The sequence below is a fragment of the Penicillium oxalicum genome, chromosome III, assembly GCF_001723175.1.
Source record: "Penicillium oxalicum strain HP7-1 chromosome III, whole genome shotgun sequence".
In the NCBI taxonomy this organism is placed as follows: Eukaryota; Fungi; Ascomycota; class Eurotiomycetes; order Eurotiales; family Aspergillaceae; genus Penicillium; species Penicillium oxalicum.
The window spans coordinates 3,653,703-3,678,897 of record NC_064652.1 but is presented as its reverse complement, the minus strand read 5'-3'; the positions used below and the strand labels follow the sequence as shown (position 1 = coordinate 3,678,897).

Genomic DNA, 25,195 nt, shown 5'->3' with positions numbered 1-25,195 from the left:
TCTTCTGGAACAACAGCATGACAATAATGATCGCCCAGCACCAGCCACCAACGCACTATCTTTGATCTTATTCAATCTTCCGTCCTATCAGACATCGCCGATCCTCGCTCATGCGGACTGATCATCAACGAACGTTGAGAGCCGTCTTGTCTCGTCATAAAAAAGAGACGCTGCCCCTCTTTTCCATGACCCTGAAAAAATCCTCGTCCAACATACCCGAACGTCTCCGCCGAGCAACAGAAACCTTTCGCTTCACGATGAGGATGAAATCATGGTCGCCCACCCGTCACCGGAAACAGCACAAGGATGGGTCGGGGCGCTGCTATCTCATGGAGCTCCCCACGGAGCTATTGCTGGAGATCGTCTCCCACTTAACCCTGGTCCCCGAGGCAGCATTGGCCCTCACCTGTAAGCGCATGCTAGCCATCTCGGGCAGCATTCTGAAATCACAATCACTCCGGTTCGGTCGAGACTTTGCGCCTCTTTTCCACCACTATCGGAATGGACACAACTTTGCCACCCCCCGATGGCAATTTCTCAATTTGCTGGAAGATGGGCGGTGGCATATATGCTCTAAATGCTTGAAATTGCACCCTCGGGCGGCTTTCACCAGTCGAGAGCTGAGGCGAAAACCTGAGCATCGCTCATGCAACCTTGGTGACCTAGCTGGAATCGTGGACCTGTGTCCCTGCAAGAAGCTCACATTCCGGGACAAGTTGGATTTGATAGATCACCTCTCTTCGTGTTCGGAGGGTCTCAGTCGAAGCCTTGCGAACACACTTTGGTGACAAGGTTGGAGACCGATACTGCTGGCACTCATGCCTTGAAAATTACGGACCCACACAAATGAAGATCTCGATCTACCCAGAACTTGACGAGAATGACCAATTGCGGGTGCGAACTGAGTACGAAATGACCACAGAAGCAGGTCAAGTGGGCAAGGAAGCGTACATGACACCCCGATTTGGCTGCGCCCATCGATCAGTCGACCTTTGGCTTTCGAGCGTCCATCAAACCAGCGTCTGCCGTCTGTTCGACTCATACTGCACCTCGTGCCGCCGTATCTCCGTTTGCGGTGCCTGCAACACATCCTCAAGTGCCCGCGGAAACAACCATACAACTCGGGCGAATTGGGCCGAGATACCTTTCACTTCCTCACGCAGCGCAACCTCGGCGGCTCGAAACCCGTTCCTGACGACAAATGGGCGTCACAACGAATTCATCCAGCTGAACCTACCATTGGCGTGGAGAATTGCAATGAGCTCTGTCCGTGGACTGTTCGAGAACATCCGCCCTTGACCTTTTCCCCTACGATTGGGGAGGAAGTTATTGAGCCTGCAATCAATCCTCAACCTTTGAGCACTCTCTACACATCAATTCGTATGCTCTAAAGTCATGCGAGTCGGGTCGAAGAGCTTTTACACTTTTGGGGGGGGGGGGGGGGGGGGGGATTCAGGGGAATGCACGCATTTGAAGCGATCGGAGTTCAGGATTCGGGATCTTTTTTAGCAGGGCATCAATCAGGCGGCGTATTATGGAGGATCCTACAATTAAGTCTGTTTGCATAGATTATCCAGGCTGGAGTCATCATGTCAGATCTCTTCTTTTGGTCTTTGCTTATTTCTTAAGGTTGAGGGGAGATATTTTTCACACTCGAAATTATTCAACTATTACTTTCCTCTTTTCCCTAATATCGCAAATTTCCGCCTGCATATTAGACTTCAAATGGAATGCCATACATGATGGTGACATGACTTGAGCAGAGCTGTCCACAGTCTCTAACGATGTCTCCATTGTAGAACGAGAACGTCTGGCTTTGCCTTCGACCCACTTAGATGAATGCCCGCTCAAAAGCATGGCTGTCCATCGCCTGTCCCAACAGACCGGTTTCTAGTACTGGCAATACCATAATAACGATATGTATTGTCGATTTGAATAGATCTGGATATTTATGAGGCGTCTACCTAGCTCAGGCGCCTCTCGAGCTCCAGAAAGGAACCATAAGAAGACACCAAACGACCGTAATTCAATATCGTCTAAGCCATTATGCGTCACCGGGAACTTCTTCCAGATTTCAAAAATTTCGATTGCTGAAGTCTACCCCCAGCCTGCAGGCAGATCAATTTCATACGTGCCGTCGGTCTTCTCCATTTCTTGTCAGGGCGACGCAACACAGGGGAGATTATCAGAAAATGCAAAGCTCAATGTGCGCCACAAGGCATCTAATCCACTAGAAGACACAATCGTCTCAAGGAAATACATTACTAGCTCATATGAAAGTATAGGGTATAGGCTACCGTCAAAGTTTGTTCGATAGAACACTTAGCAAGTAGAGGTTTACTGCCCAATTTCAGTCAAGCCATTCCCTTCTTTCATAGAGTGGAACACTAGGTGTCTGTGTTTTGAAAAATGGCGACATACTTACATGAAGCATGGCACAGCATGAGCATGTACATGCAGCCATCTCCAGGATAAGTAATTCCGTCACTCCGCATTCTAGATCCAGTGGACCTTATCGGGCCATTATCGCCATCCTTATCGCCTAATCAGCTGACTGCCGCGAGTTTCTCCGCCCCGACGCGGAAGCCATCAGATGCGCTTGGGATGAGGATGTCAACGTGCCGGCGAGGATCATCGTTAAATTCTCCTTCGAATCATACATGTCGGGGCGATGAGCTTCCCACCGTCTAACTCCGGTCAATACCCGCAGTATATCTATCCGACACAGTACCAGGCAGGGCAGGTCGCCCCTCAACCGCACGATCCATACAACCATGTTACGCCCCCTGCGCAGTCACCGTACGGCTACGGTAAACCGACCGGATATTCCATGGGGATGATGCAGCAACAGGCTTGGAATCAGTATGGGCAGCAATTTCCTCAAGTGATGCCCCCACAGGCACAGATGTCGCTGTCGCAGCAACAGCAGCAGCAACAACAACAACACCACCACCACCACCAACAACAACCAACCCTACAACCCGCGCCTTTAATTCATCCTCAGCAGCTGGCACAACCTCAATACCCGGCCTTTCCTCAACAATCGCCGATGTCTATGTCGCAATCGCAACACACGCCAATCTCTCAACCCCGTCAATCCCCGATACTGCAACATTCTCAGGCAGTTCTACAGCAACATCAGCAGCAGTCACCACATCTGCATATACAACAATCTCCTCGACCTCAGCTACACCACCAGCAATCACCGAGACCGCAATTTCAACAACAGTCTCCTCGCTTAAATGTCCAACAGCAATCGCCGAGGCTACAGTATCAGCAACATCCTTCTCCGAGATCGCAATTTCAGCAGCAATCCCCTCAAATTCAGATGCAACAATTGCAGCACCCCTCCCCTCTGGTTCCGTCGCAACAGCAATCTCCAAGACTACAAGTCTTGCAGCCTTCACCACGATCACAATCAAGTCCACAACCGGCGCTTCAGGCTCAGTCGCTACTGAATAGGCAGCCACAGCATCAGCAGTCACAGACACATATGGTGGAGACTCACAATAGGCAGCCTCAACGCCACCAGTCGCAATACAAGCAGCTCCAACCTCAGCCTCAACCTCCACAATCTCAACAAGCGCCAGCCCAGCGAACAAATGTGCAGCAAATATATCCTCAACAGGCTGCGCCTCAGCAACCTGCTCGTCAGCAATCTCCGCCTCCGAGCCAAAATGCACAGCATCGGCCTGGAAGCCCTCAACAGCCTCAGCTCCAGCCTCGACCTGAGACACACCAAGCTCAGCAATCCCGTTATCAAGAAGCTCCTTTTCAATCCATATCTCCGCAAGAAACAGCTCAAGCGCAGGGTACTTCCCCTCTTCCTAAGCCTGAGCTGGTAGCCCCTCAACCTCGGCCCCCACCAATACCTCCAGCATCGCTCTTATCGCTACCGTCCGAGCAGCCACAACATCAGTTCATCAATCCTGCCGAGCTTTTCGTGCAACCTCCACTTCCCACTGCTCCGCGCTCACGATATGGATCTCTGGGTCACCTGCTTGATCAAAGTGATTTGTCAACTTCGCTGGGATTGCCGCCCATACCAACATCGGAGCCTCCGACAGCCCTTTCATCCGAGACGAATGTCATTCAGGCCGATGAGGCTAAAGAGGCGAAAATTGTGTTGCCGAGTGTCCCATTACAGCCAGAAGAACTGCCTCCTGCATCTGAACCGCATCCCGTGAAGCAACCCGTAGTGCAGGAATCGCCTAAGCCTATGCCCAATCCCGTTATTCAAACAGAGTCATCTCTCCCTAAAAGTGTTCCCAAGAAGGAGCGGAAATCCATGAAAGCCGAGTCAAAGGTTTCAAAAACAACTCCGAAAGCTGCAGTGCAGAAGCCTACCCCAGTGAAAGTTGCACCGGCAAGAGCATCTTCGCCAAAACCATCACCTCCTCCCCCTCCCCCTCCCAAGCCTTCATCCCCAGAGGTGATTGCACCGAAAGCGGAGCTTCCAAAGCACCCCCAGCCCACTCCATCGCCGATAACTCAGGCTGTTCCACAAGTCATGATCGCAGCGCTTTCTCCAAACCTGCCATCGGGGAGTCCCCTGCAGGCGCAGAAAAGGCCCGTTCCGAAAAAGCAGCCGACACAACCAAGCCCTGAAAAAGTCACAAAAGCATCGAAACCACCTGTAGACTATCAAGTCTTGCTGCTGTCATTAGCAGATGAATACTTGAACGCGGCCCATCGTCACGGGACTAGGACGGCTTTGGCGACAAGTCAAAAAGAAGTTGAAGAATACTATAAGCTCGTTTCGACGGGGTTGGGATGCCTGGAGGCAGTTTTGAAAGTGAGAAAATCTTATCAAAATTGCTTTAAACGAAAGCTCTAATACTCTTTTCAATCCTAGAACTGGCGCTTGCAGCCTCGAAAGGAAGCTCTTGTGCGACTGCGGTACGCTCGTACTTTGTATGAGGAGACCGAGAACGATCTTGAAGCCGAGACTGCTCTGAGCAAGGGTGTACGTACCACTTCAATTGTGACACCAGGGTCTTGATGTGAGCTAACCAAACTTGGCAGATCGATCTATGTGAAAGAGTCGGTGAATTTCTTGTTTTACATGCTCCAGTTCCAGGAACTAACATAGTATTAGAACCGGATGCTCGACCTGAAATACAGCATGCAGCATTTGCTCGCGCGAATGCTACACAAGACAAACCCCAAGGCATCTTTGAAGGCAGTGGATGGGATGATTCAGGACGTCGAAGCGTATGTATTGCTTTTTTCTGGTCAGCAGCCTTGCCAAAGCCTCGTACTTAGTTATCTGCAGTTACCGTCACACGGCTTGGGAATACACTTTCCGATTTCTGCGCGTCACCCTCTCGCTTTCATCCCCGTCACATCCGGACTCCGTGCAGGCTCTTCAACATCTCAACAAAATTTCGACCATGGCTAGTCGCAACGGCGACAAGGCGGTGGCTGCGATGGCTGCCGTCATTGAAGCTCTGGCGCATCTACAACAAGGAACCGGTTCGGACGCTATCGAGCAGGCTCAGCGCGCCCTGGCCGCTGCCCGCAGCCATCAGCTGAACGAAGAATTAAAACATATTCCGCAGCTTGTCACTCTGACTCAAATGGTGGATATTTGCTGCAGCCTGTTAGAGTACGACGTACCGCAGGCTTCTCAGAAGCTCAAGATTTTACAAAGCTTGGCAGATGAGACTCTGAACGATCCCAACTGGCGAGCGGACGGTTCCTTTTCCGTGCCTTTGAGTGGCAAGTCGGCTGGCCCTTCTTCAATCGACACAGGGGATATTCTTCAGGTGCAGAACGGCACGTTGCTTCTCAGCTTCAACTGGTTGCCACAGCACGATCTGTATGCTCTCTCATACTTTCTGAGCTCCATTACATTGAGTGCCAAGAATTCCTATGATGGTCGAAAGGCGGAGCAATTTTTGGACGAGGGCCTCCGCATGATTCAAGGTCAGTACCAGAATTGATTAAGTAATCTCCTGCTCTGATTGTCCTAGGTTAAGGCGGTTACTGATCATCTCACTTTAGGGAGTTTCACCGCACCGCAAGAAATCTCCGAGTCGATGGTGAATGCCACGAGGCGTGTCGAATGGCGTCGTTCTCTCTGTTGCAACTTCCTCTTACAGCGGGTGTTCCTTGCTTGCGCACGAACTGATTGGGAGTTTGCCGCGCAATCTTTGCAAGAGCTTCGACACTTTACACAAGAGTGTGGGCCGAATCTGCCCAGGTCCATTCAGTGCTTGATGGAATACGCGGCTGGCACTATAGCGCAAGCAACAGGCGATCTTGCACGTGCACTGAGCATTTTCCAATCCCCGCTGCTGTTACTCTCACCGTCCGCCAGTAAAACATCCCGTAACGATCCTTGTCGAGATACGTGCATTCTCGCCGCGCTGAATACCATCCTCATCATTCGGGAACCCTCTCATCCCGCCCATTCTTATCTCCCCACGGTGCAAGCGACCATCGAACCCTTTTGCCAGCATGGGCCGAATAAATACATCCAGGCGGCATACTATCTGGTCTGCGCCACCGTCCAGACCGAATCGACCATTCAGACCAAGACCTTCCTTCAGCATGCTCTTCAGTCGGCTACCGCCATCAGCAACTCACAGATTACATGCATGACGCTGACATTCATGAGTTGGAAGTATTTCCGCGGTGTTGTTGGTGAGCAAGCCGAGAAGAGCGTTCGAGCCGGTCGAGCGATGGCTAAACGAGCCAACGACCGGCTTTGGGCCAGCGTGACGGACGAAATGCTGGCGGAGACACTCGAAAGGCATGGGAAAGGTGATGAGGCTCGCGGTGTAAGGGAGGAAGGACAGCGTTTGATCACGGGTCTTCCACCTAGCCTGAAGCGACCGGCATGAAATTACTGTCTCCTTTTGAGGACGATTGTTCGGTTTTATTTTTCCTATCCATCCCCTCTTCCCCTCCTACCATTCTTCAGATGCTCCCGCGAGGAACTCCTTGCGCAGTCCCACGAATCCAGCGCCTTGTTCAAGATACCATCCATAGCCACATTGAATCGGAGTTTTGCTTTTTCCCTAAGCTGTCAGCTCGCTATGCTTGGAAATCATTGAAACTCTAAGTGTGAATCAAGAAGTATGTCCGTAACTAGGGGACTTGGACCATTGGGTTGGAAAATTGGAGATCTGCACGAGATCTCATCTCATAGTATTATGGTCCTTTGCGAAGAGGGCCATCTCCCAGCATCCATCGGATCATTTGCTGCAATACCTCAGCCAAGGTAAAGAACCATCAAAGACACTCCACATCCATGCTAATGTACACATATCCACCGTGGTATAAACGAAACTCTGACTTTGAGAGTCCCATGATCGGAGGGGAAACAGAAAAGGACAGAGAAGGAAAGAAAGTAACAAATCCAAGCAAGGCACAAATTGACCTCGAATAGGGGGGGGGAGGAAATGGAAAAAAGAATGAAAAAATAAGCAAAATGGCACGACCTTTATAACACCAGACACAGCATTAAACGCCGACGGTCCTGATTTGGACCGTTTGAGAACCCGGTGTCCCACTTTGACAGGACTCAAGGGCAATTCTCAAAATTGAAGAAAGTCGACCAAGATGGCTCTCTTTTGGACTGAACGTCAACTGACAAAATCACTGATTCGGTTCGACTGCGCAGAAACGCTCACAATCGACGAATCTGGGGGAAAGCCGAATAGTAAATTCTCCAATGCCATTCCCTCTCTCAGCCCAGGCCACCCCATACCCCACGGATTCTCCGCGCAAGCTGAATGTCTTTTTGCATGATCGTCACACGCTTCGCATGAATCGCACATAGATTCGTGTCTTCAAATAGATGCACCATGAAGGCCTCGGCGGCTTCTTGCAAGGCCTGAATCGCATGTGATTGCCAGCGTAGTTCAGCGCCCACGTCGGCGGGAAGTAAGTCGAGCGCAACTTCACGGACGAGACGCGCAAAGGGAAGTTTTGCGATCAGAAGATCGTAGGATCGTTGGTAGCGACGGATCTCTTTGAGAGCCACAGTGCCCGGCTTGTAGCGGCGCCTTTTCCCCGTTGGTGTTGGGTCGCCGGCTATGAGAGAAAAAGATCGGTCGTGTTAGATACGTTTCATGTCCTCAGGAAGCACTCTGTCCCGAGTCGCAATTTCGGGTAGTTCTAGACGTACGCTGTACATTTGATGTGGTTTTTGCCGCGGGTCTCTTCCCTGCTGCTGTTGATGATGTGGATTTGCGCGCGGCCGAGGATGGACCAGCGGTTGCGCCAGTCGTCTTCCTGCCTCTTGGAGACGGCGCCATTGTGCGATAGGGAGGGTATTGCGCTCTTCTCAAGATTGGCTGATTGCGATTGATTCGCGATCAGGAACTGGAATTCGTTGCTGCGGGCGGTCTTCTTGTGTTTTCCTTTTGTTTACTTTTCTTTCCCTTCGCTCTCTCCGCCTCTGCGGAAGCTGTCTGCACGGGTGGAAGCGTGTCGAGGTATGGCCCTTGCGAAAGAGGTGGATGAGGGTGACACGATTGCACCGACAGAATCTTTGAAAGAAATTAGTGCGGGGAAATAAGGGACCGGCAGCGCAATCACTCTGAGGTCGATCAAAGCGAGTCGGCGAAAGACCAAAAGGGTTAAATGGAGGGGGCTGGGTCAACGACTCCAAATGGATCTCTTTCGTCTTTTAGCGCCCGCGCACGCGGTGACTTTCACTCGCTCGGGTCATTCCACCCGCGACTCGCGTGACCCGGGCGACGCGTTAGGCACGTGATTCTGGAAGATGTGGGGAGATCATGTCAGGTCACGTGTGATTGTTTTATCGATAACGTGTTCTCATGATCCCGAAGCGGTTCAGCGGTGCCAAGCCCATTCTGGGGGAGACTTTATCGCGCGCTATCAGTCCCGCAGTTTTGGAGCTCATCGGGTTATCTGGTCTTTCCGTACGGGGAGAGCTCTGTTCTTCATCACCTACGTTCATCTTGCTCGGGTCACCCTCTTTTTCTCACACGCCACGTCGTGAACGTCTCCGCATACGCTCTCTTCTTTGGCAATGGCTGATCTCTGGGGCAACAATGGTCGCATAGGCCAGTTTCCCCTTGAACAATGGTTCTATGAAATGCCGCCCGTGACCCGATGGTGGACAGTAGCCACCGTGGCAACCTCCGTTCTCGTCCATTGCAATATCGTCAACGAGCTTCAATTATTCTACAGTTTCCGTGCAGTCTATGCAAAATCGCAGTACTGGCGTCTTCTGACGACGTTCCTCTATTTTGGCAGACTCGACCTTGACCTCATCTTCCACGTGTTCTTTCTCCAACGATACTCTCGACTCGTGGAGGAATCATCCGGTCGGTCTCCGGCGCAATTCGCTTGGCTCATCTTTTACGCCACCAGCCTACTGTTGATTATCTCGCCTTTTCTCTCCTTGCCCTACCTGGGCTCCGCACTGAGCTCATGTCTGGTGTATATCTGGGCGCGACGCAACCCCGACACGCGGCTGAGTTTCCTCGGCCTGATGGTCTTTCCCGCACCCTACCTACCGTGGGTGCTGATGGCGTTCAGTCTGCTACTTCACAAGATTGTGCCCAAGGATGAGATGCTTGGTGTGGCGGTGGGCCATGTGTGGTATTTCTTCAATGACGTTTACCCTGCCTTGCACGGCGGCCATCGGCCCTTGGATCCGCCGTCCTGGTGGCGCCGGCTTTTCGAGTCCGGGTCAGGGAGAACGCAGGAGCGTGCTATCGATAACGATGGCGGAAATGTCGCGGTTCCCGTTGCGGCCGCGCAGTGATGGGTGGCTGGTTGCTGGTGGGCAAATTATCGAACAGGCGGCGAGCACAAGGGTGGTCTCACCCGTGCTGGTGCTGCTCTGTATCGAATTCGGATACCCTGGAGAGGCAACAAAGGCGCCTTGCAAATTGGCAAGCTCTCCGTGGCCGCCAGAATAGGCTGGCTCGGGTGCCACCGCCCGCCCTTTGTCAAAAGCATTGCTCTCCATGAGTATGCGAATGGCCTTGGCTTGGGCCACTCTAGAGAATGATCCTGGCAGTATGACTCCAAACACGGATGGTCGAAGGAAACATAAAGGGAGAAGTGGAGAATGACGTGCATGTTTTGGTTTGAGATCATAGCGAAGATACCCTGTGAGCTTTGAGGTTCAATGTTTTGTTTTTGTTTTTGAGCACTTAAATTTCAGCCTAGTTTTGATCAACTTGTGTAAGGTTCCGCTCCAAGTAAGACCGGTCATGACAATTTCAGAGCAAGTTGTATCTTGCTTGCTGTCGGTGGTCCTCTCATAGTATCATACGGTCACGCATGTTGGTAGATAGCGAATGGACTCACTTATCCATTATTCTCTCCTACCTGTCGGTATCCATGCGCACCTACCACGCAAGTCTGTTTTGGTATATCCGAGGAATTTGGTGTAGACTCGTTCAACAATGGGCACAAGTTTTGATGCATCTTCGCTTCCTGATATGTATACGAATACGGCCTTGCTCTCCCCGCTTTACGACAATCGCGTAGTTATAGATGTGTGTTACTACTTTTAAATTTCAACTTCCAAGTATCTCTACCAGCTCTGGGTGGACTACGAAGTCTGAATCAACACCCGAGTATTCATTCTCTACAATTCGCTACCTATCAGTATCGTGATCCTCTTGATCTCGTGCGTTTTTCGTTCATACGCACCCGTCTATAAGCTCAAGCATCCGCACCGACCAGCCATGAGGCTTTCGAGTCCTTTCACTTCCAGTCATAATGCAGGGCCCTACGAGCCATCAGTATAGGCAGAATCTGTACATAAGAATGTGCTGTTGTACCAGAGACGGGACCAGCCACAACAGTGCGCCCGCTTACGTATGTGCTCGAATTACCTCGACTACCCCGACAAAAACCTAGACTGCGACTGAACGAAGTTCCTGCCCATGCTAATGACCATGAGACCCAAAAACAAACAATACCCCCGGTGACGCTGTCTACCTCTACAATCCTGAATGGTTGAGGAGTCTCCATGGCGCTCAAAAACAAGGCCCTCTTGTCTCCCCGACGCCACGTTCGCCGGGGGCGTTCGACTAGCCCGTCAGCGGGCGTGAGCGTTGATGCGGGTAAAAGGAAAAAGGCAGTATGGAAATTGAGTGTGGGCCGTGATCATCAGTTGCTTGCTCCCGCCCTCCCCTGGTAACTCTTTAGATTGACGTGGGGTTTGATCCTTTTGGGTGTCGCAGAGAATCGCAAATCGAAGTACTATGGTTATACTATCTACTGAACCTGATGGAGGTATCCAGCTGAACGTCGTTCCAATGACCCAAAAATGGGATTAATGCCAACAACTTTCTTTGAGGAAAGACTGTGAGACTTGTACGAGTCTGGGGTAGGAAGGCAATTCCGAGTTCTGACTCCTACGTAGGTGGTTTGAACCTTTGAATAGAACCACGCGCCTAGACTCTCTTTCATCCTCATGGTTGTTGATATGTACTTACGTCCATTCCTTTTTCTCCACCAGTGACTTACCATCTACATTTAGATACCGGATGATATCCCGCAGCAACCACTGCACTTGATACAACTGCACTCGGTCGGCCTCTCCCTTTCCCCCCAAAATGCCGAAAGCTTTGTCCCCTGCGGATCAACGCCCGCACGTCAGGGGCTGTCATCTTCCACGCCGATCTTGTGCAAAACAAGTAAGAGAGCTTGGACGTCAAAGCTATGAATCTCGTTGGGAGCGGAAAGCATGGGCCGTTGAGCTAGCTCTGAGCATGATGCTAAGCGAGGTGCGTCAATTGACCCCGGTCAAGGTGATCCGGAGCGAGATTGATGGTGTAAAATGCCAATGAGCGTCACGTACACACCGTATATGACTGACTATGTATGTATCGTACAAACAGTATCCTTCGTATTCTAGATGAGAGCCGAGGAGTTTACCCAAAACGCATGAAAATCAACTTACTGTAGTACAATAGCTACAGCACATTTATGGTAAAATATGTGATCCACTCGCGACTCGGTTTCACTTTTTGTTTGAGATTTTATTCAAGGCCGCCTGGATAGAATGGACTACGGACAAGAACAAAGGCTGCTGCGGTGCGCAGATAGATCGCAGAAATCTACATAGACTCCACCACCCACAATAAACTGGAACTCGAAGATCCGTTCAGTTCAAAGATGCCGCCCAGTCTTTTCCCCACAACATGCACCTACCTATGTACAGTACAGTTCCTCGGCCCCGACTTGAGCTTCCTATCCTGGAGCGAATTGAAATACACAGGACCTGACTGGGCCAAGAAGATCGGAATTGATACGAACACGATGAGGCACTTTGTAGAATCGCTGCTTTCTCCGCAAAAAGAAAATCTGCAAAATGTTTGAAACATTTCTAGGTGGAGAATCCTTATAAACGCCCGCGGCGCCCTGGGCTTGGTTTATCGTATGCCCGAGGATCGCGGATTGGAGGGTTTGGTGAGTGGAGACAACAGGATGTGTGAATGTTATGATATTGGGTGAGCCGCAAAGATCGTACGAATGGAATCAATTGAAGCTGATATGAACAGAGTTCGGCAGGTGAGGGTCGTCGGACTACAGTGCAGATCTGGAAGAGGCTTGGCATATAGGTATGTAGAAATTCACAGATGATCTTTAAATATGATACATCAGTATTAGGTATTGAGTAGATGTGTAGGGTGGTTGCAAGGCAGTACGAACCAATTGCCTAGGAAAAATTATTACGCTGCACACTACGCGAGACAATTGAAAAGAGTCTTCGCTTCCACACATCCCAGCCAAGTCGCGGGGTTCATGAAAGATTCAGAGACTGGAGCCTCTCCACTGGAAAGTCCACCCGAATATAGAGAACAAAAAAAAGACACATCCAATCACACAAATTCATCGTTGCACGGAGTGGAACCTGTTCATAATCTCCTCGGCATTGGGAAGCGCCATATTTCCTCCATTAGGTTGGGACTCCTGAGGAGCGGGGACGTGCGAATCTACAGTACTCAAAGCTGAAAATGACACAGTTCAACCATGAATCTCCGAGGCTTGCCAAAATTATTGGCCGTTACGCTGGTTCCGATAAATGGTCATGGTTCGTCGGGGTTCGGTAGGTTATGGAGAGCCGACGGGGCAGTTGTGAGATAAGAGGGGGTACTGTACCCTCTCAAGGTCTTGGAGATACCATTCAGGTGTATGGGGATTGATTCCAGGAACGACTGTAACCAAGTGGGACTGGTTAAGAGCCGAGTTAGCTCGGATCAGTTGTCGTATAAATAAGCCCTGCAGTATAAATAGCTTCTCGATAGGGAGCTGACCAAAGCCGAAATGCCGGTCCATCACAGCTCGGATCACAGGAAAGTATTCAGGATTTGTGCATGAACAAGTCTTGTTTTTCTCGGTGGGCATGAAACTTGGATAAAGAGAGGCGCTTCTGACGATGGGTCCGATGATGATACGAATACGTTCTTGACCTCGTATCGAAGTTGTTGGGGCTAGCGTGGCTGAGCCTCGGTGGGGTCCAAGGATGCACTGTTAAGGCTAGGACCATTGAGATTGCCATACCAGACCTACAGTATGCTGCTTGATGGTGGACTGGGTGCATACGGCAGCCCTGAGTGCGGCGGTGCGCACCGTGTGTAAGTCTGGTATATTATACTGTAAGGGTAGTAATACAGCATGAGAGGAACTGTATGTAATGTAATATATTCAGCTCTCTTGACGATTACATAGCCTTACGTTGTAGTAAATGAACAGAGAGATCCCTCGAATATCGATGCAAGCCACTGTGTATGTATTATTATGCAGGTACGGTTTGTGTGTTTCACCTGTCTCCTCCTTGCCTCAAGCACTGGCAATCACCTTGCTGCAATGCATCTTTAATTACAGGAGTTCTAGATTTCCCGCTGCTCCTACTTTCCAGGACACCCGCGAAGCTTGGCGTGAAGAAGGGGGCAAAACGAGTATTACTGTAGAATTCAAGCGATATTATTGAAACCACTCCTAGATCATCGATGGATGGATGATAGAAGCGGCGAAAAAGTTTGTTCTTTCAGACTTCGAGGACTGCCGCTTTCAGAGATTAACCCCGAATTGCAGATGTCCACTGGAGGGATTTCGATGAGAGAGGCAATCGTCGCCGACAGATGGTTCCTTACTTTGCAAAGTAGCCATCGCCAATGATTGATCCGCAGTAAAGAAATCCTACTTGGATACCCAGGGTCGATTCGCCCGGCCGTACCACAATTATTTCGTCGAACGGTGAATGTCACTCAAGCCCACCATGCCCGTTATACACATATTCTGCAAGATCTTGGTCTCCATTCTCATCATTTTTTGCAGTTCCCGATTCGGTCCATTGTTCAATGGTACCCGGTCGGCGAAATAGGTTCCATTGTTAGCGGCCGCACTTGATGCAAATCTTGTAAGTAGCGGGACCGCGCGTCAAAGTTTGCTTTAGATTATGGTTCTCGTGGAGCACCTAAGTTGTGACGACGTGCCGGTCAACTGAGTATAAAATTTTGTACATTCAGGATTTTGCTGGATGGCGCCAGTAAAATTCGCAAATTTGGGCAATCCCGGAACTTTCACATCCGCGCTTGTCAATAAGCAAGTCTAGTAGTAAGCTGATGACCGATTCAACGGCATTCAACAGTTGTCATGTTAATTGTACTGGTCCGATTTAATGCAGGTTGATAGTGTATATGCCCGTTCTTTATACATATTCAAAAACATGGGCAGAAGTGGATTCATTTTTTTTTCTTTTCTTCTCTCTTGCCTACATTTTTCAACAAGTGCCTCGGTATGCTGAACCATAAAAGCCACGGGCGTGATGGTTCCATGGAAAGCATGCGGATATGGTATTCGCATCGGTGAAGATTAAACCGTGGCCAAGCATTGCAGCCTCAGGCACCCAGCCTCCATATACAAAATTACTGTAGTAGTGTAGTGTAATAATACTATGGAACGCTCCACCTACGCTGGACAAATGTAGTGGCCAGCTGCCTAATCGGGGTTCGATTCCTCTCTAAAACATTTGGGTTCAGAAGCTTATAGACATTGTGGTACGTGGCTTTGAATCTCAAACTTTTTTTTCCTCTCTGTCCTCAGATGAGCTCGGCGTCGGTTTCATTTCCCGCTACTGGATATTGGCATCGTGGCTGGGGAGTTTTACTGTGGCAGGCAGTTGCGTTGCTCCAAAGTGATCGCTGCACATCGGAGTGGCGGCTACGATTTGACGCAAGTGTGGCTCAAGGATCATTGCTGTTGCCTTGAGAGAAATCTAGAATTGACCGCTGATCTCATAAATGGCGTGAATACCGTGCTTCAAGCCTCAGCATTGCCTTCTTCAACGCAATTGCGTTGCGTCACCTGGCCACCACCGCGGGTCATTCATGGTTCTGTCGGGGTTGAGCTACTGTATTAGCCGCAGGAGGCGTTGCTCACATGTCATGAGCCCACAGATGCATACCTTGTCTGGTATTTACATACCTGGTGACCTACATATGGTGCAGTTCCACAAAGATTAGCAAAGACCGACCACAAAAGTTTCGCGTCTGCGTTGACCGACTTGGGAATCGAGAAGATGTGTTTGAATCATCATTTTGCTCCAATTAAGCCAGCTGCCGGCATTCAAGTGCACAATACAGGTGTATCTGATCCAGTGGGGCAGAACGGACAGAGGCGTAGTACAGTACAATACTGCTTGGCTGGGTTGAAATATGTATGTAGATGAGTATTAATTACGCTGGATCCGTGAACAAGTGTGGGACGCTGATCGGGAGCTTGCCCCATGGGACACAATAGCCGTCCAATCACCAGAGCCAAACCCAAGACCATTAGCCTCGCAACAGGCCTGCCACGAGACTCAGCCTCTTTTCAATCGGGTTCTGATCACAGCCCCCTAACCAGTGTCCGTACAATTGCGATGGTGTACGCTGTCCTGCCAACTGGAAGCACTTGGCAAGTTGGCAGCCATGCACCGCCCCTTGGCGACGAAATACAGGATGGGATCACTTTCTCGTATAGCTGGTTATCTCTCGTTCAAACTCGTATATGTACGTCAAACGTATCGTGTCATTGCTCTCCATATTTGTACGTATCCCTCAAAAATGTTGCCAGGTCCGAGACCATAAAAAGTGTCAATCACCGGGATGCAGCAAAAACGCCCACTCGGAAGTCGACAGAGAAGCTTACTTGGTCCCTCGCTAATCCCCCCTTCGGGATTCGGGAGTCGGGAGTGAGTTTATTGAGGATGCCACGCACTGTGAGTGGAGCATTTCACCAGCTCGGGTGAACTCCTGTCGCTTCACCACTTCCTCTGCAGCCCTCCTGCGTGTGTTCGGTATTGAGTGTGTCTTGCCTGTAAGGTACTGCTGCGTATGTCTGTATTTGTACGGTATGTAATGGAAAGCCATGACCGACCCCGAGTCCGATACCAGACTAGACCCAAACCAGGAGGCCCTGGCTCCGCCCCATACGAACATCACCCTATCGCCCTGAGGGTTGCCCGTCCACTGGGGGGGGGGGTCTGGATACAAGTGGCCTGGGTCTGGCCACTCACGCCTCACGGTGGACCGCCCCGACCGCTGTCTCAATCCTCGTTTTTCCCTTTTGGCTTTTTGGGGTCTCCTCTTGAGCTCTTTTGGCTCCTCCCGCGTCGCTCCTTCTTCGTTGAACTAAACCTTCAATTCATCCGCTCCTTTCCTTTCTGGGGACTTGGCCTGGTTCCCCACCTGTCGCTCCTTATTATTGTCCCATAGCCCTCCCCTGGCTGACCACCACTTTTGCTACTCCAATCCTTTTGACACCGACCAGACCTCTGTATCCCTGGGATACAGATACACCCCCGTACCCATCGAAACTTCAACCTCCTCCCTTCGGATACGGTGTCGCTTCAGCTCGGTCTGCGAGTCTGCAAATTAGATCGTTCGCCTTGCTTCAATAGACTCGCTTGCGCTCGGGACCGACAGCACTGCATCGCCGTCGCCCATTCCACACCGGGCAAGAGGTCGCGACTCGATTCCGTCTGTGAAGACTTGGATCTAGATCGCAGTGATACACTTTTGCCAGTGAATCCTCGGCAACCAGGGGGATTGCGCCTCCAAATCGGAGCTCCTTCGTCCCGTGGCCCCGTGAGACTTGTTTTTTTTTTTGTGGACGCCTCCACGACACTACACCAAAACTCGCGTATCGGCTCCCTTGCTCACACTCCAATTGCATCCTCGAGATCGAATACGACGCCTCCGCATCTCGATCCCGTTCCTCCCTGGCTGTGAACGCCGATCTATTCGCCCCTCCCCGATATTCTTTGCCTGCCGCACCCGAACAGAGTAACTCTCTGTTGACTTCGAAACCACTTTCACCATGCGGCGCGGTCTTTTAATCTTCATTGTGGTGAACTTGCTCATCCTCACTCTCCTTATCCGCAGCGTATCAACGTTGCTGTCATTGCTGGTGGAGGATGCGGCTGCGGATGCCATTCACCGCGCGGAGCTGCCCTCACCCAACTCCAGTCTGATCGAAACGCGGCCTCAGATCATCCCCAAGATCATTCATCAGACCTACAAGAATGAGACCATTCCCGAGGTTTGGAGGGAGGCTCAGCAGAGCTGCATTGATCTGCACCCAGACTATGAGTATATTGTACGTGCACCAGTTCCGTCGCCACCGGAAAAAACCGAAAGCCCCCAGACCCATTGAGAAAATACGCGAGGTGTACATCGCATTGCTAACGTGGAACCCTCCAGCTGTGGACAAATGAGAAATCGCGCGAGTTTATTGCTGCCGAATACCCGTGGTTCCTGGACACCTTTGACGGGTACAAGTACCCCATCCAGCGCGCAGACACGATTCGATACTTTGTTCTGGCCCATTACGGTGGCACCTACATTGATCTGGACGACGTAAGTAGTGTGACTTGATCTGGCTCACCTGGACAATATGCTCATTTTACTGTAGGGTTGCAACCGCCGTCTTGACCCGCTTCTTGCCTACCCTGCCTGGGTCCGTCGCACTGTTCCCACCGGTATCTCCAACGACGCCATGGGGTCCGTCCCGCAACATCCATTCTTCTTGCGCGTGATTGAGCTTCTGCAGAAATATGACCGCAAGTGGGTGTTGCCATACATCACGGTCATGTACTCAACAGGTCCACTGTTTCTCTCGGTGATTTGGAAAGAATACATGCAGGATAAGCCCGGTGAATCTGGTCGGGTGCGCATTCTGATGCAAGACGAATATAATAAGTTCTCATGGAGCTTCTTCACCCATCACACTGGCAACAGTTGGCATGGCAAGGATGCGCATTTGATCTTCTGGGTAAGAGATGTCCCCTTTGCCATACACGGAAAAGGGAACCTGGACTGATAAGCTTCACTCTTTACAGATGGGTCAACATTGGATGTTCCTCACATTCTGCGGGTTTGTACTCGCCGGTGTCGTGGGCATCTGTCTGTGGTGGACATATGGTCGAATCATGCTTCTGGGCTCCAAGTATCGCTACCGATATAGCAAGGTGCCGTCGATCATCAGCCCTCGACTTTCGTCCTCCCCCACTCGGCGTGCTCGTCGCATCATGCCTACCTTGCTTCGCCACGTCAGCTTCAAGGAGGATGAGGAGCAAGGTGGGGTTACTGAGACATCTTACGAACTTGGTCGTCGCGATGATTAGAGGATGCCACCTTACGACCTTTAACCACTTTTCTCTCAGCTGCTCCGTTCATTTGTTCGGCTGGCTCGCAGTCCACCATGACTTGCGCTGTGTTCACCCGACTTCTTCGAAGCTTCTTCATTCTCAATGCACCCGCTTACCCGGTTACGGACGAACCTTCTATAATATTCACCTTCCGCCCCCCCCCTTTGTCTTCGTTTTTTCGACAAACTCGAACATGACCCGCATCGAATTCAGCATGACATAGAATACATTGTACACCTTCCCCCCTTTTCGATGCTTTCCGGATTCGAGAATCTGCCTGGCGTGGACCTCGATTGTGGTCATGATTGCGAACCTCGAGCCAACGACTCGAGGTTCGGTCCCCGACTCGGGGAAAATATTTGTATTTTACAGCGAATGCATGGTGTACTTTTGGTCTTGTTCACCCGCGGCCGGATCCGGGACAACACCAAGCATACACCCGGAGCAGTTGACACTTTTTTTAATGAACATTTCTTCCTTTCTCCTCTGGCGTGCCTGCTGTGGACTGGGCCTCCACTGCTTTTGCCCTCCGTATTGAGTGATGTACCTGGTGAGTTTCGAATGACCAAAGCCTCACTTGTTGATCGACAGATTCGGTTTCGTCCTGGGTGCGCTCTCCGCAACCCTCGCTTGATACTGGTCAACGAGACCCTTCTGGTATACGGCTCCTACGATGGAGCATCTCAGCTTCACGAGTGTCCTTGGTTAGATTCGCGTTGTTTCCCTGTGTCGCCCCCTATACCCAATGTGACTGGACGGGTTTGTTTTTTTTTCTTTTGGTCGTCAAGTTTGCTTTTTGGGGAAAGCTGGAAGAACGAGGCACTTGCAGTCAATCAAGGTAGATCACCAACTCATTTGATGAAAGTGCTTCCTTCTTTTCATTACTTGCTTGAATTGGATTCTTTGAGATTCCATCTTAAGATGGTGAATGGATGCAAGGTGTACAGATAGCCCAAACTGTATATCTGATCCAACCCAACGAATTGCCTTTTCAGACTCGAGTATGCATGTGAAGAATGAGTGTTAATGTGGCTTCACCCATACGTATAAGTGCCAACTTGTGGCGTCCAGTCCGGGACAGCTGGGCTTTATTCCCGACCCGTCACCGAGGGGAAGAGCGCGCAAAAGACTAAGCTTCGGGAGCACTCTTGAGGCAATAGTAGGCCTAGCACACGAATGAGTATATGCCGATGGAATCAGACAGACGTGATTGGAATGATGTTTATTCTACTTTCATTTGTTCACAAGAAAAGAGGCCGGGGAAAACCCAAATGAACTGTCAAATATGCAAATTTCTTCACAGGACCGGAGAGCTCTCTCGGTCGAGGTTACCGGAGACAATGATCCCAGACGGTGGATGCACTTCTTCATCTACAGGCACCTGTCTAGGTACTAGGTCGCTGATCCTCCTTATTTATCACATCCCGCCGAGCCTTACTCAAATGGATGACCGTTTCGTATAACAAAATTTCATCTGATAGTGCGAAATATATTTCCTACCGATAGTATATAGGTGGTAGACTCTCTAGGATGGACCTAGACTGAGAGCATGCATCGCATGTCACTGAACTACATAGATATAGTTTTATATGCATATAGCTCCTACATGACATGTGACATGAGGCTGATGATGTAAGTTTGCATGTGTGCATGTGCATTTTTTTATAGTAACCAATCAGCTTGAGAATAGAAAAAGAAATACCGTATAATTTTCCAGATCTACCATCCCATATAGGAACCTCGTCCACCGTACATTACTACATACGCAGTACTTCGATTATGGATGCTTCTGAGTGGTGGGTAGTACCCGCATTCCTCAGGGAGACGGGTGTGGGTGGGGATGCACACCAGACCAGACCAGACCCAAGCCCTTCTGTAGGTCTCTCTCTGTTCTGTATGGAGTGTCGGCTACATTCTTCGCGACAAAATACGTAATGAGGCTGGACTTGCGAGTTGAAGTTGTCACAGGATGAATCCATGGATTCTCCAACCACCCTTTATCTACAGTAGTAGAGGTCGGAGTTTGTCCATCCCTCCATTCAATCATGCATTCTGCATTCAGTCATTCATTCACCCCGCCTTTGTTCAGCATGTCATGGATCTTTTTATTCCCTCTCGTGCTGACATTATCACAGAGAAGGTGACGTGAAACCTTATTGTTTATCATTTTATTCTTATTCTTATTCATTTTTTCTTTGCTTCCGTATAGGGCAGAGATCAACATGCATGAAGCGGGGTTTGTTTCAGGTAGGGCATTTTCTTTCTCATTCTGATGGGGGAAGAAATGACTGAAGCACGCCAAGATGCAAGGTGGACATCCGAGTTGATTGGAAGTATTCATTGAGAGCGTAGATCAGGGCATGGTTCTGAGGAGGGTCGACTACAATGGACACCTACCGGGCCATCTGATGAGTGTGGTGACAAGCCAAGGGGAATCCAAGGGGCATTAATAAGGGCTTACTACTACCTTACTATTACAGGCTAGAGCTCTATAAAACCAAGATGCTTATCCTCTTTTGATCGCACTCCCTTTGCACAATCCTGGATAGATATCCAATCGACACTTTTCCAAACCGTCAACCATACCAGCAGTCTTCGACACACCGACGCCCAGGCTCATCTCACATCCCCAGATAGATCCTAGACGAGCCCTTGATCAATCGCTCTTCTCTTTCTGACAAATTATTTGAGCTATTCCCTTTCTCTCTCTCTTTCTCGATCAAGCTCCTATCCTACCAACCCACAAACATCCATATCACCATCGACACATCCAACCAGACACTATGCATCTTCCAACCCCCCACACCCTCCTCCTACTCATTCTCCCTCTCACCCTCGACTTCAGCGCCAGCGCCCAACCCCTTCGCAAACCAACCACCCACAGACCCGCAGTCGATACGGCCTCATCCCTCACCGAGGCTCAAGTCTTGACCATCTCCCCCAACGCAAATACATGCGACAATGCTCCCGCTGAAGGCGAATGCGCAACCGCCAAGATCGCAGCGCAGTACACGGCGCAGTCCTTTGATAATTACAAGGTCACCAGCAAGGCGGAGCAGGCTGCTATCGTCAGTTTGATGGCGTTTGAGAGTGGGGATTTCAAGTATAATAAGAATCATTTCCCCGGGGTGGCCGGGCAGGGAAGTAAGTTTGATAGGGAATCATTCTTGGAAAATGAGAGAGAACAAAAACAAATATTACGAGGAAGAACTCCCTTTCCAAAAGTTGGAAATACAAAGAGAGAGAGGTTTTTGGAAGTGGGAATATTCTTACTGACTTGGCTCCTTTTTAAGCGCGTGATATGCAATCTCCCACCTTCAACAAGAAATATGCCTCGTCTCTACCGGATCTGGCCGAGAAACTTCCCTCGGTGTCGGATTCGCCGGCAGATCTGCTTGATCTCTTGCGGGCCAATGAGACATATGATTTTGGGTCGGGGGCCTGGTTCTTGACCACTCAGTGCTCGAGTGACGTGCGGACGGCGCTGCAAAAGGGTGATGAAGCTGGGTGGTCGAGATATATTAGTGAATGTGTGGGTACGACGGTGACTGATGACCGCAAGGCATACTGGAAGAGGGCCGTTGGTGCACTGGGTGTTTGAAGATCTTGTTGCTGGGACGTACCTCGTGGATCTTGTGTTTGCGCCCTCGTCTGAGGTGCGCAAGTCATGTCTAGGATTGCATGGAAGTACATCTTGTACTCTGCTTATTAACCCAGAGAGTGAACAACCTCAACTGGCACAGGGCTGGACCTTCATTTTCTTCTGAGTGTTTAGCGGATATAAAGAATGAGATATGATTTCATTTCATGCGTTCATGTGTAGTATGTAATTTCATCATCGTAAGGCTCATGGCTGTTTATTGTTTTTTTATTGCTGGTTTCCCATGCAAATCATAATCATAGTGTTCACTTCCATTCGCCATGAATCAATACGAGGTCACGTCCTCAAGACCCAAACTGCTTGCTCGACCGGTGCAATGATGGCGATGATGATGCAAGCCAACCCCGGCACTGAGAAAGACGCGTCTTCCGAGCAGTTGCATCCTAATTATCATCTTCACTCATATCGGCAAGAGCCTCGAGAATGCGCAGTCCCTCCTCCGCATCGTTTTCATTCCAGGGCTTCAGCCCATAGCTGTGGAGGAACATGGACCAACCACCGTAAGATTTCACAATGGTTCGCTGAGCGGGGGTAAGAGGAGGCTCTGTGGAATATCAGCGGGAATAGTTCGACTTTAGAAAGATATGCTGGGGGCAAAGTGTGGGGGATGGGGGTCTTTACGAAGGCAGTCGGTATTCATTGGCATTTTGATTGGGATTGCTTCAAGTGCCGTGGGAAGATGTGGAAGGCTGTGTGGGAGGGTTGGATGGAGGTGCCGGTAAGTGCACAATGGCCGAGAATAGATGATTCGAAGGCTTGGAGATTTGTTTCTTCTCGGTGAGTAGAATTTCAATGAAGAAGGCCCTTTTACAGAGAAAGGAGTAAGAGAAAGAGGAAGGAATAGAGGGGAACGGAAGAAGAAAGAACAACCCATCTATGGGGGAAGGAGCAAACGTATCACATGATGATTGATGGCTGCAGCCCTGTGCATGTGAAGAACTTTCGTAACCTTGATGTGCGAAGACGCTGCAATCAATCAGTCTTGAGGTTCTTTAGGCATGATTCGTCCAAGGGTGTCCGATTCCAATCCGAAGCATTCACAGTTTCGTGCAGGCGAAGCTGTTCCGGAGTCTGCTTGATATTGCAGGTGATGATCCACGATTCTCAGACTTGAACTTGTACCAGTGAGCCGAAAATATGGTGCATCCACTTGAATATAGAGCTCTGCTTCTTCATTCCTTGTGTGAAGAAATGAGAAACCGGAGGAATGGATTGCAATACACCGCCGTTTGGAAGGTTTTCAGTGGGGCTTGGGTTTGATCGAAATCCAGTCTCAGTTCAGATCTTCAATTGAACTGCAATCCTGCAAGCAAGTGGGCCTACCCGTCTGGGGTCGACAGGTCCAACGCCGGATATCTTAGCATGAAGTCAGGGTGCATCCAGGTCTATCCCAATTCGGGCCTGATGAGAGAGAGAGAAGGCTGTTAATTGCACACACAAAGCTGCCATCAATGGGAAATTGGATAGTCTCATTTGGGAACATTCGACAACTTTTTACTAGTCTATCGTGTATTGGAAAGCAAAATCAACAAAACAAAAACAAGGTATATCAACTCGCCGAACTGTACATTTTGATTGAAGTATCAATGCATAAAGCCAGAAATCTGGTCATATGGCTTGTTCGCTTTACAGCACACCCTTTGTGCTGACAACATCGCCAGCACCCACCTCGCCCTCGACACGACGCGCAGTCGCAGCTCGAATAGCAACGGCCAAGGCCTTGATGGCACTTTCTGCCCGGTGGTGGTCATTGTCACCGTAGGTGCAGCCCATGTGCAGTGTAACATCGGCAGCCTGGGCGAAGCTCTGCAGACCGTGAGTGAGCATCTCGGTGCTCAGGGCGCCAATCTTCTCACGCTTGAAGCCCAGGTCGATCACGGCGTAGGGACGACTGGACAGGTCGATGACGGCCCAGGAGAGGGCCTCATCGAGGGGTGCATCACCACGGCCGAAACGCGCGAGAGATTGACGAGCGCCGAGGGCTTTGGTAAAGGCCGTGCCAAGGGCGAGGAAAGTATCCTCCGTGGTGTGGTGGTCGTCAACTGAAACGCACACAGAGAATGAGCATGGTCTTGTCCATGTACACATGTGTTTATGAAAAACGACACAGGCCAAAATTGTGAAGCCATTGACGCCTGTCTTCGGAGTATGGGGAGAAAATGATTCGGCTTGACTCACTGTACAAATCGCCCTTTGCCCGCACGGCCAAACTCCAGCCGCCATGCTTGGCAAGCGCGTGAAGCATATGATCCAGGAAACCAATGCCTGTGCTGATAGTAATTTGCTGAGTGGGAGTAAATTGAGTGGCGTGTTCAGCACCCTTGATAGGGACAACGCCCTTCTTCTCGGCCTCGGCCTCGGCGGGGTCATTCGATGGCGGGAAATGTGAGATGGGTTCGAAGGGCGGAAGAACACCGCCGTCCAGGGAGAGGGAAACCTGGATCTTGGTCTCATTTGTGGACCGTGAGACGGTCGCTGTGCGAGCTTGGAGAGGCATGGTGATAACTTTTTTATTTGAAAAAAAAGAAAAGAACGAGGGGAGAGTTGTTTCTGAAATCAAAGGTGGAAAATCATTTGTATGACTCTACATTATTGGGGGCCATTGTTCCCTATCGGCCCTGCATATCGGGATCATCTTTGATCCGGTGGCTATCGGGGACTTCGGGATTTGCTACTGACATCAGTCTGTTCCTCGTCCTTGTGAAATCCTGTCTGGCTGGTCCAGAGAGTGCAATCCTGTACACAGTCGAATATTATCCTTTCGGATTGAATTGAAGACCAGCAAGCTCTGGATTAGCTCCGCACTCACTCGAACAATCACTTGCTGTCGAGCCTCATTCCCGTTCTCCGCCCCGTGCCGCAAGCCCTCTCTGCGGAAGTAACGCATGCGGGCC

The 25,195-nt window shown here is 50.2% G+C and overlaps 10 protein-coding genes across 10 annotated transcripts; 6 read left to right on the top strand and 4 right to left on the bottom strand.

The window, feature by feature from the left end:
- Positions 1-257: 257 nt before the first annotated feature.
- Positions 258-1,299, top strand: POX_c04672 (uncharacterized protein; the record flags this gene model as incomplete). The annotated part of the gene is made up of 2 exons (XM_050113534.1): positions 258-744; positions 800-1,299. 2 exons carry the CDS (start codon positions 258-260, stop codon positions 1,297-1,299), a joined length of 987 nt encoding a protein of 328 aa, XP_049971090.1.
- Positions 1,300-2,777: 1,478 nt separating this feature from the next.
- On the bottom strand, positions 2,778-3,881 carry POX_c04671 (uncharacterized protein; the record flags this gene model as incomplete). The annotated part of the gene is made up of 4 exons (XM_050113533.1): positions 2,778-3,053; positions 3,108-3,454; positions 3,509-3,827; positions 3,873-3,881. 4 exons carry the CDS (start codon positions 3,879-3,881, stop codon positions 2,778-2,780), a joined length of 951 nt encoding a protein of 316 aa, XP_049971089.1.
- Positions 3,882-3,980: 99 nt separating this feature from the next.
- Positions 3,981-6,848, top strand: POX_c04670 (uncharacterized protein; the record flags this gene model as incomplete). The annotated part of the gene is made up of 6 exons (XM_050113532.1): positions 3,981-4,017; positions 4,068-4,795; positions 4,856-4,966; positions 5,099-5,214; positions 5,276-5,928; positions 6,007-6,848. The coding sequence occupies 6 exons, from the start codon at positions 3,981-3,983 to the stop codon at positions 6,846-6,848; spliced, it is 2,487 nt and encodes an 828-aa protein (XP_049971088.1).
- An 848-nt stretch (positions 6,849-7,696) lies between these two features.
- POX_c04669 (histone H3-like centromeric protein hH3v) lies at positions 7,697-8,267 on the bottom strand (the record flags this gene model as incomplete). Its single annotated transcript, XM_050113531.1, has 2 exons — positions 7,697-8,043; positions 8,138-8,267. 2 exons carry the CDS (start codon positions 8,265-8,267, stop codon positions 7,697-7,699), a joined length of 477 nt encoding a protein of 158 aa, XP_049971087.1.
- Positions 8,268-9,007: 740 nt separating this feature from the next.
- Positions 9,008-9,748, top strand: POX_c04668 (Derlin-2; the record flags this gene model as incomplete). The annotated part of the gene is made up of 1 exon (XM_050113530.1): positions 9,008-9,748. The coding sequence occupies one exon, from the start codon at positions 9,008-9,010 to the stop codon at positions 9,746-9,748; it is 741 nt and encodes a 246-aa protein (XP_049971086.1).
- Positions 9,749-13,061: 3,313 nt separating this feature from the next.
- POX_c04667 (uncharacterized protein) lies at positions 13,062-13,151 on the top strand (the record flags this gene model as incomplete). The annotated part of the gene is made up of 1 exon (XM_050113529.1): positions 13,062-13,151. The coding sequence occupies one exon, from the start codon at positions 13,062-13,064 to the stop codon at positions 13,149-13,151; it is 90 nt and encodes a 29-aa protein (XP_049971085.1).
- A 4,159-nt stretch (positions 13,152-17,310) lies between these two features.
- POX_c04666 (Mannosyl phosphorylinositol ceramide synthase SUR1) lies at positions 17,311-18,616 on the top strand (the record flags this gene model as incomplete). The annotated part of the gene is made up of 4 exons (XM_050113528.1): positions 17,311-17,589; positions 17,694-17,849; positions 17,905-18,264; positions 18,332-18,616. The coding sequence occupies 4 exons, from the start codon at positions 17,311-17,313 to the stop codon at positions 18,614-18,616; spliced, it is 1,080 nt and encodes a 359-aa protein (XP_049971084.1).
- Positions 18,617-21,423: 2,807 nt separating this feature from the next.
- POX_c04665 (uncharacterized protein) lies at positions 21,424-22,241 on the top strand (the record flags this gene model as incomplete). The annotated part of the gene is made up of 2 exons (XM_050113527.1): positions 21,424-21,784; positions 21,934-22,241. The coding sequence occupies 2 exons, from the start codon at positions 21,424-21,426 to the stop codon at positions 22,239-22,241; spliced, it is 669 nt and encodes a 222-aa protein (XP_049971083.1).
- Positions 22,242-22,684: 443 nt separating this feature from the next.
- On the bottom strand, positions 22,685-22,947 carry POX_c04664 (uncharacterized protein; the record flags this gene model as incomplete). Its single annotated transcript, XM_050113526.1, has 2 exons — positions 22,685-22,845; positions 22,923-22,947. 2 exons carry the CDS (start codon positions 22,945-22,947, stop codon positions 22,685-22,687), a joined length of 186 nt encoding a protein of 61 aa, XP_049971082.1.
- Positions 22,948-23,927: 980 nt separating this feature from the next.
- POX_c04663 (Imidazoleglycerol-phosphate dehydratase) lies at positions 23,928-24,798 on the bottom strand (the record flags this gene model as incomplete). Its single annotated transcript, XM_050113525.1, has 2 exons — positions 23,928-24,343; positions 24,480-24,798. 2 exons carry the CDS (start codon positions 24,796-24,798, stop codon positions 23,928-23,930), a joined length of 735 nt encoding a protein of 244 aa, XP_049971081.1.
- Between the last annotated feature and the right edge of the window lie 397 nt (positions 24,799-25,195).